Genomic DNA, 17,635 nt, shown 5'->3' on the forward strand with positions numbered 1-17,635 from the left:
GGAGAAAGGGCTTTTTTCCCTAGGGTTATGCAGATTTTAAAACTAAGCCTTCTGCAAAGATATCCACCTACTTTGATATTCTGGAGCAGGGGTGTCAAACTCATTGAGGGCCGCATCAGGGTTGTGTTTGATCTCAGGGGGCTAGAGTGAGCATGGCCACGGTGGGGGTGGCCATGGTGGGCATGGCCAGCTCGACATCACTCATGTCGGGGCACCTGTGATGGCCAAGTGCTAAGGCAGGACTTCCCTTAGATCCTCCCTCTCATAATCTTCCTCCCTCCCTTCCTTTTTTCCTTCCCTCTTCCTTCTCCTTTCTTCTTCCTTCACCGTTTTTCTTCTGGGGTGTTGGCTATTCCTGCCAGCTTAATGTCATCTGCAAATTTGATAGGTTCCTCTTCTATTACATCTAAGTCATTTATGAAGATACTGAAGAGTACTGGGTCTAAGATGGAACCTTGTGGTACCCACCACTTACTTCCCTCCATGTGGATGGACTACTCAAGGACTACTCGTTGACAGTGACGTGCAGTCAGGGGAGGCAGAGCCTCACCGCTCTCATCATGAAAAAAAAAATACTCTGGGATGCCGCAAAAGTGGCTGGGACAGGTGCGCGGCTTGGTTTAGCCTCCCTGGACATTGCAGCAGCAGCCCCAAGTGCGTCAATCTCGCCATTTTTTGCATCGGATGAGCCCGGTATCCTTGCAAGGGGAATGGGACCACGTGTGCAGGGGAAGGGGACCGCGGCTCGCGCTGATCTGAGGCTGGCGCTTCCGAGCCTCCTGCACACGTGGTCTCATTCCCCTTGCAAGGATCCTGGGCTCTCCCGATGCAAAAAATGCCTAGGTAACATCATCAGTGCTAGAAGGGAGTAGGGGGGGGGGGGAGGAGGAGAAAGGAGAAGTTTCTCTTCTCAGAAATGTCAGAAAGGGACAGGCAGGCTGCCACAGCTCCACTGAGAAGACATTTCTGAGAAGAGAAACTTCTCCTTTCTCCCCCCCTCCCTTCTAGCACTGATGATATCATGTTACCTAGGCATTTTTTGCATCGGGCGAGCCCGGGATCCTTGCAAGGGGAATGGGACCACGTATGCAAGAGGCTCCTCAGTGCCAACCTCAGATCAGCGCAGCCGCGGTCCCCTTCATGTTGGCTCAGGAAGGAGGGGAATGGGACGTGTGCAGGGGAAGGGGACCGCGGCTGCGCTGATCTGAGGCCTGCGCTGGGAGCCTCCTGCACACGTGATCCCATTCCTCTTGCAAGGATCTCGGGCTCGCCTGATGCAAAAAATGCCTAGGTAACATGATATCATCAGTGCTAGAAGGGAGTGGGGGGGGGAGGAGGAGAAAGGAGAAGTTTCTCTTCTCAGAAATGTCTTCTCAGTGGAGCTGTGGCAGCCTGCCTGTCCCTTTCTGACATTTCTGAGAAGAGAAACTTCTCTGGTCGGGCTGCGCCCGTGCGATCAGAGCAACCACGCGGTTTGATGACGTCACCAGCCTCACCAGCCATAAACCTCACCGCACGTCACTGCTCGTTGAGTATCATTTGTCAACCCACTACAAATCCATCTGGTGGTGATGTTGCCTATTCCACATTTTTCTAGCTTACCAAGAAGTAGGTTGTGGTCTGTTTTGTGAAATATCTTACTGAAATATAAGTATACTATGTCCATAGCATTTTATCACTTTATCAAAGAATGAAATAAGTGGTGATTTTTATTATATTTCAGTGAAATATAAAACTGGGAAATTCAATTCCATTATCTCCCACATAATTTTGACTCTAAGAATATTGATTTAAATTGCTGCTTTTCAATTTATTTTATTCAATACATTGTTAATATGTATTGTTAATATTCTAACAATACACTGGGTAAATATTAACAAAATCCGGTCAAGTTCCACAGCGTTGAAAAATAGCAAGTATTCAGACTGAGACAACTTGAGAGCTGAACAGGTAAGGATAAAAATATTTTTCATGAAGGCAGGCAAATATACATGTTCCAGGATAATGTTGCAGAATCCAATCTGGGTCAGTCACCAGGATCAGAGGTTTAGTCTTCCAAGCTTTTATGAGGATGGGCTCCAGTATGAATCCAAAAGCTCAGAAGACTAAACCTCTTGTGACCGACAAACTAAAATTTATTCACTTATTTATACTGTCATCCATCTCACCACAGTGATTCAGCAGCTAACAAGTTTTAAAATCAAAACAAAAATAATGTAAAATCAAACTTACATGCAAAATGGCAATTGAGGTAAAGCCAATTTGTTATAAATTGATAACTACGTGGACTCCAACTAGTAGTTCAACCCCTATGCACGTGTTTGCAATGTTATGAAATGCCAGCAGGGTTGATATCCAGAATCAAGGCCAATCTAAACTTGGGGAGGAGGGGGGAGGAGTGTTCCAAAAAGAAAAGAATTTTGCAACAGAAACAGTGTGTGGAATTCGGGATAGAAGAAACAGACAACACAACTGCACAAAGCCAATGTTTTACTGCTTTTTCTTCAGAAGTAATTTGATCATGCCTGATTGTTCGCTTTTTTTTTTAAAAGGTCAGAATCATAAGGACCCATTAGTATTTTATAGCTGTTCCCTGCTCTGCTCAGTTGATTTACATTCTCTTATTTTGGAGCAAGAAATGGAAAAAAAGGATTAGGATGATAAAATGACCCTGAAGGCATTTCAGGTTTTTTTTTAATCCACACCTGACATGAAAGTGTCAGCAAATTTTTATTTAGGATTAATCTTTACTACTAAAGTGACTTCAGAAAAAGTGGCTTTTATGCATATTATGGTGGTATCCAGGTTCTTTGATAGAGTGCCTCATGAAATGTAACTGAATGGAAGGCTGAAAAGCACCATCCTAAGAATTGGTAAGCATTATTAAACTAGTACTTATCATATGAAGGACCATTCTTCCGGAAGTTTTCTTTAACTTGTAATTAACTTACAAGTATTAGAACTGATCTGCATATGAAAAAGTCAAATAGTAACAGCTATTTACAAAATGTACATATACAATTGCTTAACATACAAAGACAATAACATAATTTTACCACTTAATTCTTTCTGGATGTTGATCACTGGATGAGACTTGTACGGCATTCCTGGATTCTGAAACAAGCGTCTCATTTTCTAAACATTAAGAGGGCCAGGTTAATCTATCACAGCCAATATTGGAAGGAATCCAATAGCAACTTTTCTAATTAACAAGCTGAAAGATACACACTTTTATGAGGTTATTTCATCAGATGCATGTTACAGTTAAATTGGAGTAAAATTTAAAAACAAGTACAATTGAGGGAAGAAAGGGTGGTTATATTACATGTGAAACATTATTATTACTTCATCAATTAGCAATTGTAGTGTTAAAAGCTCTCTTAAACTCTCCAAACCTACCTTTTGCCAAACTCCACATCACAAATGAATTTGTTCTGTGACAGATAAGCTCACAGAATTAAGCCAGGCATTCAGGAGTCCGAACTACCCATTAACCAATAGACAAAAGAGCCAGATCAATTCCTGGAAGCAGACTACAGAACTAGAATTTCACTGGTTGTCACCTACAGCTCTCGCCACCCAAGCTACAACCATAATGACAAGGATGGTGCCTTTTCTCAATCCGCAGATGGCATTCTTCCATACACAATGCCATATTTGCATGCAATCACCTTGAGGCCGATTAACACAAGTGACAAGAACAATGAGGTTATCATGATAACTAGACCCTTTCAACAAACCCAGATAGTATACATACAGGAAAGGGGGCAAAGTAGCTAACAGCCACATCACAGGCCTTCACAATTTCTCACACAAAATTAAAATAAGTCCCGTTCACATGCTCCTCTTCCAATGGTGTTATCTGCCAGCATTGTTCCTCTGCATTCTACTTTAGAAAAAGTCAAATGTTTTGCAAAAAAATCAACAGTTAGACATCAGTTCTCACACAATGCAAAGAATAGCAGAGCCCTTTAATTTCCCAGGATATTTCATTATAGATTTCACAGTTGTCTTTTTATGACAAAACTGTTCCAGCATCATAGAGTGAGTCCACCAAACTGACATCTCAAAAGTTTTCAAGCTATCCTAGAAGTTCCCAACAAATAGGTGTTTGATACAATTGCTAATTGATGTTCTCCAAATCTGTCTCACAAGTAACATGCAACTGCATATCCAACCTTTTCAAGTTCTACACCAATTGACCCACTCCAGGCATGTGATAAGCGAACTACATATTATGAAAGCTTCTGCCCCTTAATTTTTTTTAAAAAACTTGAAACGATGCTGCCAGACTGATGATTTAGGAGAGATGTGGCAGTTTCTAACTGGAAGCCTTTATAGCATAGTGCCATAGAGCATGAACTATCTCTTTGGCCTCACACGGGCAGGACAGGAGCTGCGGATGGTATAACACTCGAATCTGAGGACCACTGGAAACACCTGAATGGATGGTTTGGATGGTCTGATTTTGTGCCAGACGATTAGTAGCCTATCCGGTTTCAATAAAGCTCTTCCACCTTCAGCCGGCTCTTTCACAAACCCACACTAACGATAACAAGTCAGCCCTAGGCGCCTCTTGGAAAAGCGGTTCTTGGTCCGTTATTTCCCCCGAAAACCAGGTCTGGCAAAGCCACAACGAAGATATTAAAGCGTTCGATGCTGAGCCGATTATCCTGGAAGAAATTGCACCTTAGGGCTACACCGCAGGCAGCCGGGCGGATTTTCACGGCTAAAAATATCTTGGTGCGTATCTGCAGGTCGAGTTTCCAAGGGCTGGTGGCTCAGCCGCCTCGAGGCCCAGCTACCATCTCGTCTTGCTGGCATCCAGTTCCACATTGAGGCACCCTCCCTACCGGACTGTCTCGAGGAGGGTCCAGGCCTGCAACGATCGGGAGGCGGCTGCCATAACAACGACCCGAATTTACTCCGAAAGAATTCAGTTGGGCAGCTGGTGATTGGCCGATTCCGGGCGCTCGTTCTCCGTTCAGCCCCGCCCTGCCCGAAGGCTTAGATTCGAGCTCGGGCTTTGCTGTCTTCGCTTCGGCAGGTTCGCTCGTCCACTTGGCTCGTTTTTCATTAGCGCCTTTTTATCCCGCTTTTTAGCCTAGTTTCGTCTGTCCCTAATAGCGGCTGTTAGTGAGAAAGGCGAATCGATGTTTTATCTTTGTCTCTTTTTAAGGAAGCACATTCCTCGTCTTGGATTTTAAGGCAAAATGCGTCGCTTAAATAGTCCCGCTGCTCCAAGTTTAACTTGTTAAATCCTTTCCCTCAGACTGCTTCCCTGCTTTGTATAATAAGTTTATAAACTGGACCAAGTTCAAAAGGTTTCATAAAATGATCTGGGGCCTTTAAAACTCCATTTTGCTTTATCTTCTGATATAAAGAATAACACTACACCACAAGCAGAAGTCCAGGAAGCACATCTATTAGCAGTTCTTAATAAAACTCACACGGGCATTTTCCTAGGTACCTGTCATAAAGTGCAAATATCTCCCATAAAATTATAAGCAATGTCCTGGTGGATTGGATCCTGGCTATTTAGTTCAATAGCCTGTTTTTATGGTGCCCCCCCCCCCCCCAAGGAGCCCACTGGCCTCCTTGCAGACAGCTCTCCTGCTAAGGAAGATGTAGGACACTGAGTTAGGTGCTTCCTCTCCGGAATCATCCTCACTATCATGAGAAGCCAGGGAATATTGGAAAGATTCTCTTAGTAGCTATTGGTTTTTGCCCCATCACACATAATAATTATATATCTGAAATTTAAAATACAGAAGACCAAAAAAGTGAGAATTGATAGGGGAGCAGTGCAGGAAATGATTGCCTGAGAAAGCATCTTGGATTTTAGTATCTGCTTCAAAGCTGGACTTACTTCAAATGTTAGCTTATAAAATCTGATGAGGACATTAACTGTTTCCTTTCAAATTATAAGTGTAATAAGCTAATATTTTCCATCTTGCATTATAGGGAACTGGTAACCATTCCACCCATTTTCCTTCTCTCTCTTTACTCACTCCAGCTCTCTTGATAATGAATTCCCAGACACAGAGGCATTGTCTTCATAAGCACATACGCAGTGGCTAAGAACATGTGTATGGGGCAAGACAGAAAGTTCCAGACTCACCTGGATCAAAGCAGAAACTCTCCAGAGGAGTGGTTTAAAACCCCATGTCTCATAGAGGGAAGTAGGGTACCTCCGTGGCAAGGAAAGCCAAAAAATGTTGGAAAGGAGGCTAAAAGAATAAGACAAAAACAGAGTTCAAACGGACCTTAGAGTTCTTCTAGTCCAAACCCCAACTCAGGCAGAAAACCCTATTCCATTTCAGGCAAATGGTTGTCCAATCTTAAAAACTTGCAGTCATTCCAATTGTTCTAATTGTCAAGAAATGTCTCCTTAGCTCTAGGTTGGTTCTCTCCTTCATTAGTTTTCATCCATTGCTTCTTGACCTGCCTTTGGGTGCTTTGGAGAAGAGTTGACCCTGTTTTCTTTGTGGGAGCCGCTCAAATATTGGAACACTGCTATCATGTGACTCCTAGACTTCTTTTAATTAAACTAGACATATCCAATTCCTGGATAGGTGTTCTTCACATGTTTTATCCTCCAATCCCCCTAGTTATCTTTGTTGTTGTTCTCTGCATTCTTTCTAGAGTCTCAATATCTGTTATTGTGGTGACCAAAAGTGGATATAGTATTCCAAGTGGTGTGGTGTATTGCATTCAGTTTTGATTGCCATGGTGTAAAAATGATATTGAGAGAAAGAAACAGAGATACCATCTCCTCAGAACTTTGGGGCATGTTGGGATGTTCCAGAAAAGCTCCTAAAAGCATGTGAAAAGCATGTGGTAGTACCAAAGCATTCCTTTCAATGTGCATTCCCCACAGTGTACTTGTTTGCTATTTTGTAATCTCTTCCTATCCAATAAGTATAAATCATCATCATTATCATCATCATTGCCATCATCATTTTAGCCATTGTCTATCCACTGCAGGATGTTGGCCTCTTCCACATGTTTCCTGAGATCCAGGGACTGAGGGCCGTTTTTGAGATTGTATTGGCATATGGAAGGAATAGACCATAATTTGCCATGCTGGTCCAATGCAGGTTGGCAGATGTGATCGGTGTTAGTCTGGGGTATCCATTATGGCCTGTTCTCTTTGGAAGACCCTTCTGGACATAAACGTACATATCCGATGACATAACCCCACAATTTCATTCATTCACACAAACCCCTTTGGCTCATCAAGGCCCCAATCACAGAATATTGTTTAAAAACGATATTTAATGATAAAGAAAACAATTTAGGAGGGGTCTAGCTGCTCCTAGGCAGCTTGAAGTCAGAGTTTGGGATTGGTTCTTGTTGCTTTCATCAGTTATATTTTGATCTGATTTCCAGTCGATCCTTGTTTTGGTCTACCACAGTATACTGATGCATTCTCTGTGCACTAGTATGTTCAAATAGTGTGCATATTTTTTTAAAATAAAATATGAATGTACATCATAGGGCTGATCAAACCCAATATTCATCAGGCTCATTTATGAAAGTTATTCTAGGCAAGCCTGCAAAAAAGTTATATTCTGTTCAAGTCTGGGCTTGCTCTGGTTCATCCAGCACTTGGTTCCTATCTGTCCAACGTATCCTTTCAATACTGGTTACAGCTGATACAAAGGTGTTTTTTAAAATTATTGATGTTTCTTTATTTCCATAGATATTTCTGACATGAAGAAACTTTTGTTGATTGATGCTGATTGTGGTGTTGATGATGCTCAGGCAATTATGATGGCTCTTGCAAATCCCAGTGTAGAAGTCCTGGGGATTACTTGCACTTATGGGAACAACCGGTTGGAAAACACATCAAGAAATGTACTCCGTGTGTTGCAAGTTTGTAATAAGCTTGAGGTAATTGCCCCAACTGAACAACCCAATACATTTGGCATCGCATTGTGTGTGGGACTCACAAAATCAAATCTTGGCATGTGAGACTGGTGCTTATTTGCTTATGTGTAAGAATCACTTTACACATAAGAGAAGCGTGGCCACACCACTAATTCTCAAAAAGCAGTTGCTTGCCTTTTATTAAAAAAAAACATTGATGTGGCTGCTTTAACTGCACATATGATTTTTTTGGACGGGGTTAAGCCAACTTCATGGTTTGCAGTAGGAACTGTTACCACTATGATTGATTACTATGGGTGTGTTCATAGTTTTGGTCTGAAGTGGAAACTTTAATGTATTTATTTGCTTGGTTTCCTACCAATCCATATAGGTTTTTGCAGATTGAGGAAGAACACAATTATTGCTTAGCAATAATACAGGCACTTGTGCTGCTTTCATTCACTCCCATTTGACCTTCTCCCAAGCAACAGCACAGCAGAGTTTGCCCCCCCGCAAAAAAGCTACACCATGACACAGGTCTGGGAGATAATGAAAGGAGAATGGAGGAGATGTGTGTTTTGGACCTCTTCAGTCACCAGCAAACAGAATATAGCAGCCAAATGAAAGAAGATGTTTTCCCTTCAGAAGAAGGGGGTGGTCTAAAAGAGGAAGGGAAGTGTAGGAACCCTGAGAGACAAAGCACTCACGTGTCATTATATACACACACACACACATATATATATGTGAAAAGACCCGAATACAACAAAACCAGCATATATATATATATATATATATATATATATATATATATATATATATATATATATATATATATATATATATATATATATATATATGTTATATTTGTACTGATAAATAAATAAAGGGAGACTAGTATAGATCTATTTCGAGCTAATTAGCTCTCATCAGCTAGCCATACCCTTACTGGGATTTGAACCCGGGCTGTATATATCTTAGGCAGGAGTGTTAGCCACTAAGCCACGGGCTCACTTCCTTATCAGTTGAGCCAGGGAAATAGGTATGTATTAGTGTTACAACCCCTGGTATGACTAAATATGGGAGGAAGGTCACTACTCCCTCTTTCTGTCCTTCGGCTTCATCACAGAAGACCATGCAGGCAGAAAAGCATATTTTTATTTTTAATGTTGCCTTTTTATATTTGTGTTGTATTTGTACTGATAAATAAATAAAGGGAGACTAGTATAGATCTATTTCGAGCTAATTAGCTCTCATCAGCTAGCCATACCCTTACTGGGATTCAAACCTATATAACCTATATAAATGTACGTCTTTGGTTGTTCGGGTTTTCTCCCACGTAGAATTGGAAGTATCTTCACGACGTTTCGATGAAGTCTCATTCATCATCTTCAGGCTGGTGCTTCCGGCTTGGTGCTTCACCAGCCTGAAGATGATGAATGAGACTTCATCGAAACGTCGTGAAGATACTTCCAATTCTACGTGGGAGAAAACCCGAACAACCAAAGACGTACATACAAACACCCACGAAAACCTCAGAAAACCAAGGAGTCTACAAAATACCATGCAAAATCTGCCCAGCAATATTCATAGGACAAACAAACAGGAGAATAAATGCACGCATCACAGAACACAAAAACGCAGTAGGAAAAAAAGAAAAAACTTCTTCCCTTTTCCAGCACCTTAAAGCTATAGGACATGAAATCAACTTTGAAGGAGCCAGGTTAATCTCCAAAACAGAACACCTCCACAAGAGAATAATCATGGAAGCCATCGAAATAGAGAAACACCCCCACAGCATGAACAAACGTGATGATACCTCCCGCCTACCAAACATCTGGAAACCAGCCCTAGCCAACAAACGAACACCACCCACCACCCAAGCCGTTACAATACAAAACAACAATGCACATACAGCCTGCACCAATCAGCACCAATCTACCAATCATGATACAACCACACAACCAATCATTCCACTTACTGAAACAAAGCCAGCACCCCATCCCCTCCCACCAAGACTTACAGAAAGACGGCAGCTCCGTTCCCATTTTAAGCCCACATTTTGAGGCCACGCTTGAAGATGGCAGGTGAGATCCTGCCGAAACGTTGCAAAGACAATCTCAACCTTACACGGGAAAAGACCCGAATACAACAAAACCAGCATATATATATATATATATATATATATATATATATAGATAGATAGATAGATAGATAGATAGATAGATGATAGATAGATAGATAGATAGATAGATAGATAGATAGATAGATAGATGATAGATAGATAGATAGATGATAGATAGATAGATAGATAGATGATAGATAGATAGATGATAGATAGATAGATAGATAGATAGATAGATAGATAGATAGATGATAGATAGATAGATGATATAGATATAGATATAGATATAGATATAGATGATATAGATATAGATATAGATAGATAAATAGATAGATAGAGATAGATATAGATATAGATATTGATAGATAGATAGATGATAGATAGATAGATAGATAGATAGATAGATAGATGATAGATAGATAGATAGATGATAGATAGATAGATAGATAGATAGATGATAGATATAGATAATTAAATGCGATAAATATGTTTGAAATAAAAAAGTGGGTGGCTGGATTTGTAGAGCAATTCAATTATTTGACATTGCTATTTAATATTATGCAGATCAATAGTTCTTTAAAATTCATATTATATAGGCATCTTTTCACATATAGATTCCAGTTTATCCTGGAGCTGCTGCTCCCCTACTTGGTGGACCTGTTGCAGGGGCAGAGTTCCATGGTAAAGATGGATTGGGCGATGCTCCTGATCCTAATGCCCCAGGAACAGAACTTCTGCAGAAGGAAAATGCTGTGACTGCAATATTAAGAATAATCAATGAGCGGCCAGGTCAGGTGAGATGGTACAGGTACCATAAATATTTATCATAAATTTGGAATAGAACAAGGTCTTGCTTCATCTTCCATGCTCCCCAGGGTCTGAATTCCAGCACATTTTTAATAGGGCTGAAAAAAATCTACATAGCCAGTACTTGCAAACAATTTTTTTTCCCTGTATCTCTTTGTTTTCACAACTTGTGGTTGTCTAGAATTTGCAGCCCAGGTATACTTGCATGCTGCCTGGCACTCAGAAACTTTGGATGGATATGATAGATATGGAAGTTAAGGTAGCCCTACTGTTAACCCAAGGAACCTAGAAAGAAGAAAAAGAGGCATCAGAACAAGGACAAAACTAGGCTGTACCAAATAAAGTTACAGTACATTCCTTATGAGTACAGCAAAATATTTTTTGACTTTCAGTTCAAGATTTACTGATTATACTATTTCCAAATGGACCCAAAAATATGATCACATATTGTCTCTATAACAACAGTATGACCTGAAGAAGTGAAGCCTAATCAACTACAGAAAAATTAATATAATCTTGCAGTTATGTGTTTTAATAATATTCAATAAATAAATTTATCTTTAGGTATCTCTGGTTGCCCTTGGTCCACTGACGAATATAGCATTAGCAGTGAAAATGGACCCATCACTTCCCAAGAAACTTAAAAATTTGTTCATCATGGGAGGAAATACTGAATGTAAGTGAACTCAAGAGGACCTATTTGACATGTTTATGCTGCTAATGTGGCAGATGCATGCTTAAAATTAATTTTAACCTGTTTGTTCATTTTTTATGGGGGGAAAAAATCTAATCATACTACCTAATTCTGGCTGCTTAGATAAAGTCTGATTGCTTTAATTCAAATCTATTTCTACCAAGTGTATGCATGAGTGTGTATCCTAAATATTTTAACTCAGGGGTGGGTTTCAGCCAGTGTTACTGCCGGTTAGCTCATGTGTGAGGCTCGTGTGCTTGATGTGCGCTTTTCTCACACAATGCAGACAAAGCTACATGTATCCACGTTCATATTTATAGATATATTTTATAGATTGTGACTTAAATATTATAGGTATGTTAGTGAATGAAGGGAACATTTATGCATAGTTAGAAGATGAATGAATTGCACTTTATGTGCAACGAAATTTATACAAGTGATAAAATGTCTAAACTAAATGACTGTCAGCTACAGCTACAGTAGCCATGAAATTTCACACTGCCAATAAAATATGTTTTTATATGAGCATGAGGTTTACATATGAGATTATACATAGATTCATTCCAATTCATCTACTTCGGTAATGAAATGGTTCTTCTAAAGAAACTTTGTCTTTGTTTCCTTTAGCCAGAGGAAATATTAAAGTGTGTGGAGAATTCAATTTTGCAACTGATCCTGAAGCTGCTTACATTGTCTTAAATGAGTATACCTGCCCAATGTATATTGCAGCCTGGGAGTTCACCTGTGCCTGCTCACTGCCCTGGGTAAGAGAGTTCTCTACTCTTTTGTCTATACTGGGAATTCGTTTCACTGAATTCAATGGGGTTTCATACTGGGTAGATAGGTTAATTAAACTAGGTTGCATAGGCTCACTCTATTCGCTTCTGGAATGGCACTGTGCTGCCTCCGTTGTGTAGGAAGGTCGTGCAGAGGAGCAGCTGATTCCCAAAAATCTACCAAAAAAGGTAAGTGATCAATCCAGGGATGAAATCAATTTACCTTCACTACCAGTATGCAAATGTGAGTGTGTGAGCAGGATCTTGCGTGCATGCGCAGAGCTTCAAAAACGGGACGCAATGACATCTGGGTGGTGGGCGGAGCCTCCCGCTGCCAGCACTACTGGTTCGCCCGAACCGGATAAAACCGGTCAAATTTCACCCCTGGACCAATCCGTGCGGGGAATGGGACGGAGGATTTGAGGCCCAATAGGGTGGGAAAGCAGGCCCAAAGCAGGATGAGAAGGAGGAAATAGGCAGGTGGTCTTAAGGGCAGGCAGATTGCCAAGTGCCTTTTTTTTCACATGACCACTGAATGAATGGTCATAAATCAAAGACTTCTTGTTCTTTCAAGTGCATCAAGGAAACATATTGAAGACTTCTAGGCTAATATCTTCAACATTCATCACAGCCTAACATTCGCCCATTTAAAATTATTTTATTGTGATCAGCTGTTCTACCGGCTTTTAAATCGCAGTAAAAATGTAGAGAATATTAGGAATTTCGTATTAGGAACGTGAAAGTAGTTGATGATTTATAGCTATAGAAAATATTTAGGGTACATTATTTGTATTTTGTTCAATTTCATCAACTCTGGTTGGCTTCCATAAAAATATAACTAAAATTATAAAACAATGAATTGAAAACATTTGTTGTCGCCTATTATTTATCAGAAAAAGAAATCTCCTGTTGTAAAAGTATACCCACTTGATATCAGCGCATATAACAATCTTCTTCTCTAGTTTGGAATAATAGGGCTTTGTTTCCCCCCCCCCCCCAAGTCTTTACTAAAGCTTTTAGCAGTTTCTTTATCACAAATTCCTGTTTGCTCTTCAAGAATTTAAGGCAACGCACATATTTTCTCTGGCTCTCACGGCAGCCTTGTGAGACATCATAATCTGAGAGACAGTGACAGTTTTAAAGTTTTCCAATAAGCGTCTGAAATTTGAAAGAGCCTCAGATCTTCCCAATTTATTGTCTGTATCCATCCATTGAATATGTTCAGTTTAGCGGTGGAGTATTGGTAGGGAATTCAAGAAAGAGACAGTAGAAATTGATGGGGCTGAGATATTAAGCACCACATAGAAGCATAGCCAGTTGGAATGGTGGGGTGGCCTAGAGGTCGAGCTCTTGCCTCACAATCAGGGGGCTTTGATCCTAGGTAGAGGCAGATGTTTCTCTCTCTGGGCACCCTGAGAATATATCTGCTGAATAAAACTCTGAATTGGTGACAGGAAGGGTATCCAGCTATTAAAACACTCTGCTAGCTCCATTCAGTTCCCCAGACTCCCACCCCACAAGGGATTTATGGGGTTGTTAAAACAAGATGCATAGCCAGTTACAGTAATTGAAAAATCTGCTGGTGGCTTGTATATCTCTGTGTTTGATCTAGTTAGGGGGTTTGGGTCAACTGCTTTCCCTACGAATGCTAAAGTAGTCTTATCTTAGTTAATAGCTTTTTTTTTCTTTCCTGGCTCTGGTTCTTCAGAATTCACTCTCACCAGAATGATGCTTGGGATTGGTTCAGTGAAAATTTAAAAAGACAGTAAAATACTTCTATTCTTATGGGACCCCACAAAATATTTTAATGCACACATAGAGATACCCATACACTATAGAAACAATTTTGTATTAACTGCAAAGGGTATCTTTTTTAAAATAAAACTTCTAAGGCAAAACATTTTATTATTTTAATAATAACTAATAAATTAGCAGGTAATCTTTCATTAGATGTATGCTCTCTATAGTAGTAAACTTATTTTCCCTGTTTGGGAGGCTTATAGGGCAACATGGATGAGTTAGGTCTTCCTCAAAGTCTCCAAAACAAAACGGGGGGCAGAAATTCCAAGGCCACTGGTCCCAGCGACATAACGTTATTGGGCCTGCTTCTTTTGGCTTCTAGCAAGGTAGGTGTGACTCCTCCAGGCTGATTGCCCATTGATCTCTCTCCCACCCCCCATAATTCCTTCTTTGGCTGGTTTTTTAATGTTCAACATTGTTTTTTCCTTCCTAGGAATTCTACCACGAATGGGTGAATCAGAATACCAAGAAAGCCAGGTTCATGAAGAAAATCTTTGCTCATTCTTTAAAAATCGCAAAACCTCACTTGGGCTTTGTTTCTTGCGACTCTTATGCGATGGCTGCTGCCATTGATGAAAACTTTGTCACGGAATTCACAATAATTGGCGTAAGTGTTGAGCTCAGTGGCTCTCTCACTAGAGGAATGATGGTAATGGATTGGTGTGACCATCTGAAAAAGGAACACAAAGCATTTGTAATGAAAAACTGTGATTTAGGGAAACTCCAGGCTCTTATGACGGATGCTTTGAAATAAAATGGGCTTATGAGGTTCTCTTCCAAATATGTTAAGTTCCTCTTGCTGGGCAAACCAAGATTTGCCTGAAGCACTATAATAGCTCCCCATGCGAACGGTTCTATTTGAATTCTTTTCTAATTGTTCTGAAGAATAAAATAATCTTTTAATATTTTTGCCAGCATGAAAGATATATATATTGAACTTTTTTTTCTTTTCCTTTGCACTCCAATTGATTGAATCCTGTTCACTGAGTCATCTATAGTCACAAATTCTTGAGGATGACAAGAGTTATGCATCCCTAGGAAGTATTCATGAAGGGACCCTTTGAGCAAACGCTATAAATTTAAATAAATAAAATAAAGTCTCCAACATGATGTTTATCTTCCTCCTCCTCTGTGGCACTATAGATGTTGATAAAGGCACCATTTATGTTATTTGTTTCTTAAACGTGTGGCAAAAAACCCCTTCATAAATCTAAAAATAATAATGAATATGGTCAATTTTAATGGAGATACGGTATTTGGTTTGCTTGGGTGGGTGGGTAAAACATTCAGTTATAGCTTATACTTTATAAAAGCTTTCTTAAAGTAAAAGAGCACATAATAAATAGCGGAGAATATCTTGATATGTTCAAATTCTTTTATTTGGTGCAAGTTAGAAACAAGGATAGTGCAGAAAATGATGTGCATATCCATTGTGATATTGCCAGAGGTCAGACTAGCAAACAAAAGGACTGACATTCTAAAGCAAGTTGTCCCTTCTACTCAAGACTTGGGTAGATGAACGTATCTTTTGAGGGGATACTGTTCCAGTGAGCAGAATCCTTATGATTCCATATGTATAATTGGATGCCATTTTTACTACACTACACTTGGCATATAACTGCTTGTATTACAGTTGTCTTCTGCTTCCAATGAGCTAATTGGTATTTTCAATAAATGCCATTGGTGTGAGAAGCATATCCTACTTTAGAACTAATATCTGTTAATAAAACAATGGCAACATTACTGTATAATAGCATGTATTTTCAGTTAGAAAATACTTTTCTTATGCATCTTTGCTCTAATAATTGTGATATAGAAAACAGAAGCCATAGAAAACAGTCAACAAGAAGTAAAGACTTGCTGTAATTATTTCTGGAATTATTATTATGTAAAGGTGAATGTTGTTATGATCTCAGGCATAATTTTCAAGATAATCAAGGTATGCTAATAGAAAAGGTGAAAGATCCGCTCAAAGAACTCATTTGAAATAATTGCTCTTTCACTACACAATATGATGTCAGAGTGCGTACAGTGTACTACTTGAGACAATCCAGGAGCAAATATATCACACACAAGTTTGTAAATAATAAATAGTGGTTTATCTCTACAAAGCATATACATACACATTGTAGGCAAAGGTCAAACAATCAATCAGCAGTTTACAGCACGAAGCACACACAGAGACAGGGATAAGCCACAACAGGGCCTCTTTTATAATACAGACTCTTAAAGTGGTAACAGTGAAATAACCCTGCTGACTCATTACTACCATTGCATCATCATTACAGAATCACAAATGGCAACATTTAGTATCTGATGCATAGTCCATTTCATCCCAAAAGATATTTTTCATGAAGCAACTAAGATAAAATGTTATTTGCTATAAATTCCAAAGCAATATCTCAAGAGGGTCCCTTTTTATAAAGAAAACATACAGACTCTAGAGCAGGGATAGTCAACTTTTTTATACCTACCGCCCACTTTTGTATCTCTGTTAGTAGTAAAATTTTCTAATCGCCCACTGGTTCCACAGTAATGGTGATTTATAAAGTAGGGAAATTACTTTATAAAATTTATAAAGCAGAGTTACAGCAAACCCCTACCGCTCACCATGAAAGCTGGAACGCCCACTTGTCGGCAGTAGGGACCTGGTTGACTACCACTGCTCTAGAGCAATGCCTCTTATAGACTAGGGGTGACATGATAGTAGTGTTCCAATATCACAGGGACTGCCATAAAGAAGAGGGAGTCAAATTTATTCTTCAAAGTACTGGAAGACAGGACAAGAAGCAATGGATGGAAGCTAATCAAGGAGAGACTCAGCCTAGAACTAAGAAGAAATTTCCTGATAATTAATCAGTGGAACAAATTGCCTCCAGAAGTTGAGGATGCTTCAACACTAGACATTTTAAAGAAGAGATTGGACAACCATTTGTCTGAAATGATATGGGATTTCCTGCCTGAGCAGGAAATTGAACTAGAAGACCTCTAAGGTCCTTTCCAACTCTGTTATTCTATGTTTTCTAAACAGAAGGACTAATAAGCACCTTTTATTCTTATGGGCTCTTTCCCCTCACTTTCTTGAAATTAGGACAGATACTTTGCTAAAATAATTAGCTGGCAGACATTCTTATTGCAATGTTTAAATGGAAGATACTTAGATTACAACACATGCTAATCAGACTACAATATAATCTGAGCTAACTAAGCAACCGACCCAATCACCATTTTCATTTTTTTTCTTTTCTCTTTTTCCTTCTATTTTATTTACTTTTTGATTCATATACCATTAGGTTAGACTATGTACCCAAAGGGAGGAACCCTGGAAACATTTATACATTAAGAGCAAAGTAATCTGCACTAAATAAATAACTAAAATGTATAATAAAATCTTGGGCTAGAGTCAAGTAAGGGAGCTAATGAAATGTAATCTCAGTAGAACTAAATTTGCATCCATAATTAAGCATAGAAAAAAGAATAACAGAATATTAAGTAACCATTTTTATAGCCATAAGGTGGCGCTGGTGGTGTTTCATTACAAACAATAAAGTCCTTAAGACACAG

At 39.5% G+C, this 17,635-nt stretch overlaps 1 protein-coding gene across 2 annotated transcripts; it reads left to right on the forward strand.

Annotated features, from left to right (window-relative positions):
• The first annotated feature begins 1,808 nt into the window (after positions 1-1,808).
• Positions 1,809-15,466, forward strand: LOC309390209 (inosine-uridine preferring nucleoside hydrolase-like). 2 transcript variants are annotated; one of them, XM_081949349.1, is made up of 6 exons: positions 1,809-1,950; positions 7,706-7,896; positions 10,609-10,788; positions 11,366-11,477; positions 12,123-12,259; positions 14,505-15,466. In XM_081949349.1, exons 2-6 carry the CDS (start codon positions 7,717-7,719, stop codon positions 14,823-14,825), a joined length of 930 nt encoding a protein of 309 aa, XP_081805475.1. In that variant the 5' UTR covers positions 1,809-1,950; positions 7,706-7,716; the 3' UTR covers positions 14,826-15,466. The 2 variants fall into 2 exon arrangements, with proteins under 2 accessions (XP_081805475.1, XP_081805474.1); XM_081949348.1 differs by lacking the exon at positions 1,809-1,950 and adding an exon at positions 2,156-5,047.
• Positions 15,467-17,635: the final 2,169 nt, after the last annotated feature.

Source organism: Natrix helvetica (genome assembly GCF_964273705.1).
Source record: "Natrix helvetica genome assembly, chromosome: 3".
Lineage (NCBI taxonomy): Eukaryota > Metazoa > Chordata > Lepidosauria > Squamata > Natricidae > Natrix > Natrix helvetica.

Excerpts from the sequence above, each read along its gene's own strand:
- LOC309390209 (XM_081949349.1), top strand. The coding sequence starts at position 7,717 with ATGAAGAAACTTTTGTTGATTGATGCTGATTGTGGTGTTGATGATGCT. Across the intron at positions 10,789-11,365 it reads TCAATGAGCGGCCAGGTCAG|GTATCTCTGGTTGCCCTTGG; the intron begins GTGAGATGGTAC and ends ATTTATCTTTAG. Across the intron at positions 12,260-14,504 it reads GTGCCTGCTCACTGCCCTGG|GAATTCTACCACGAATGGGT; the intron begins GTAAGAGAGTTC and ends TTTCCTTCCTAG.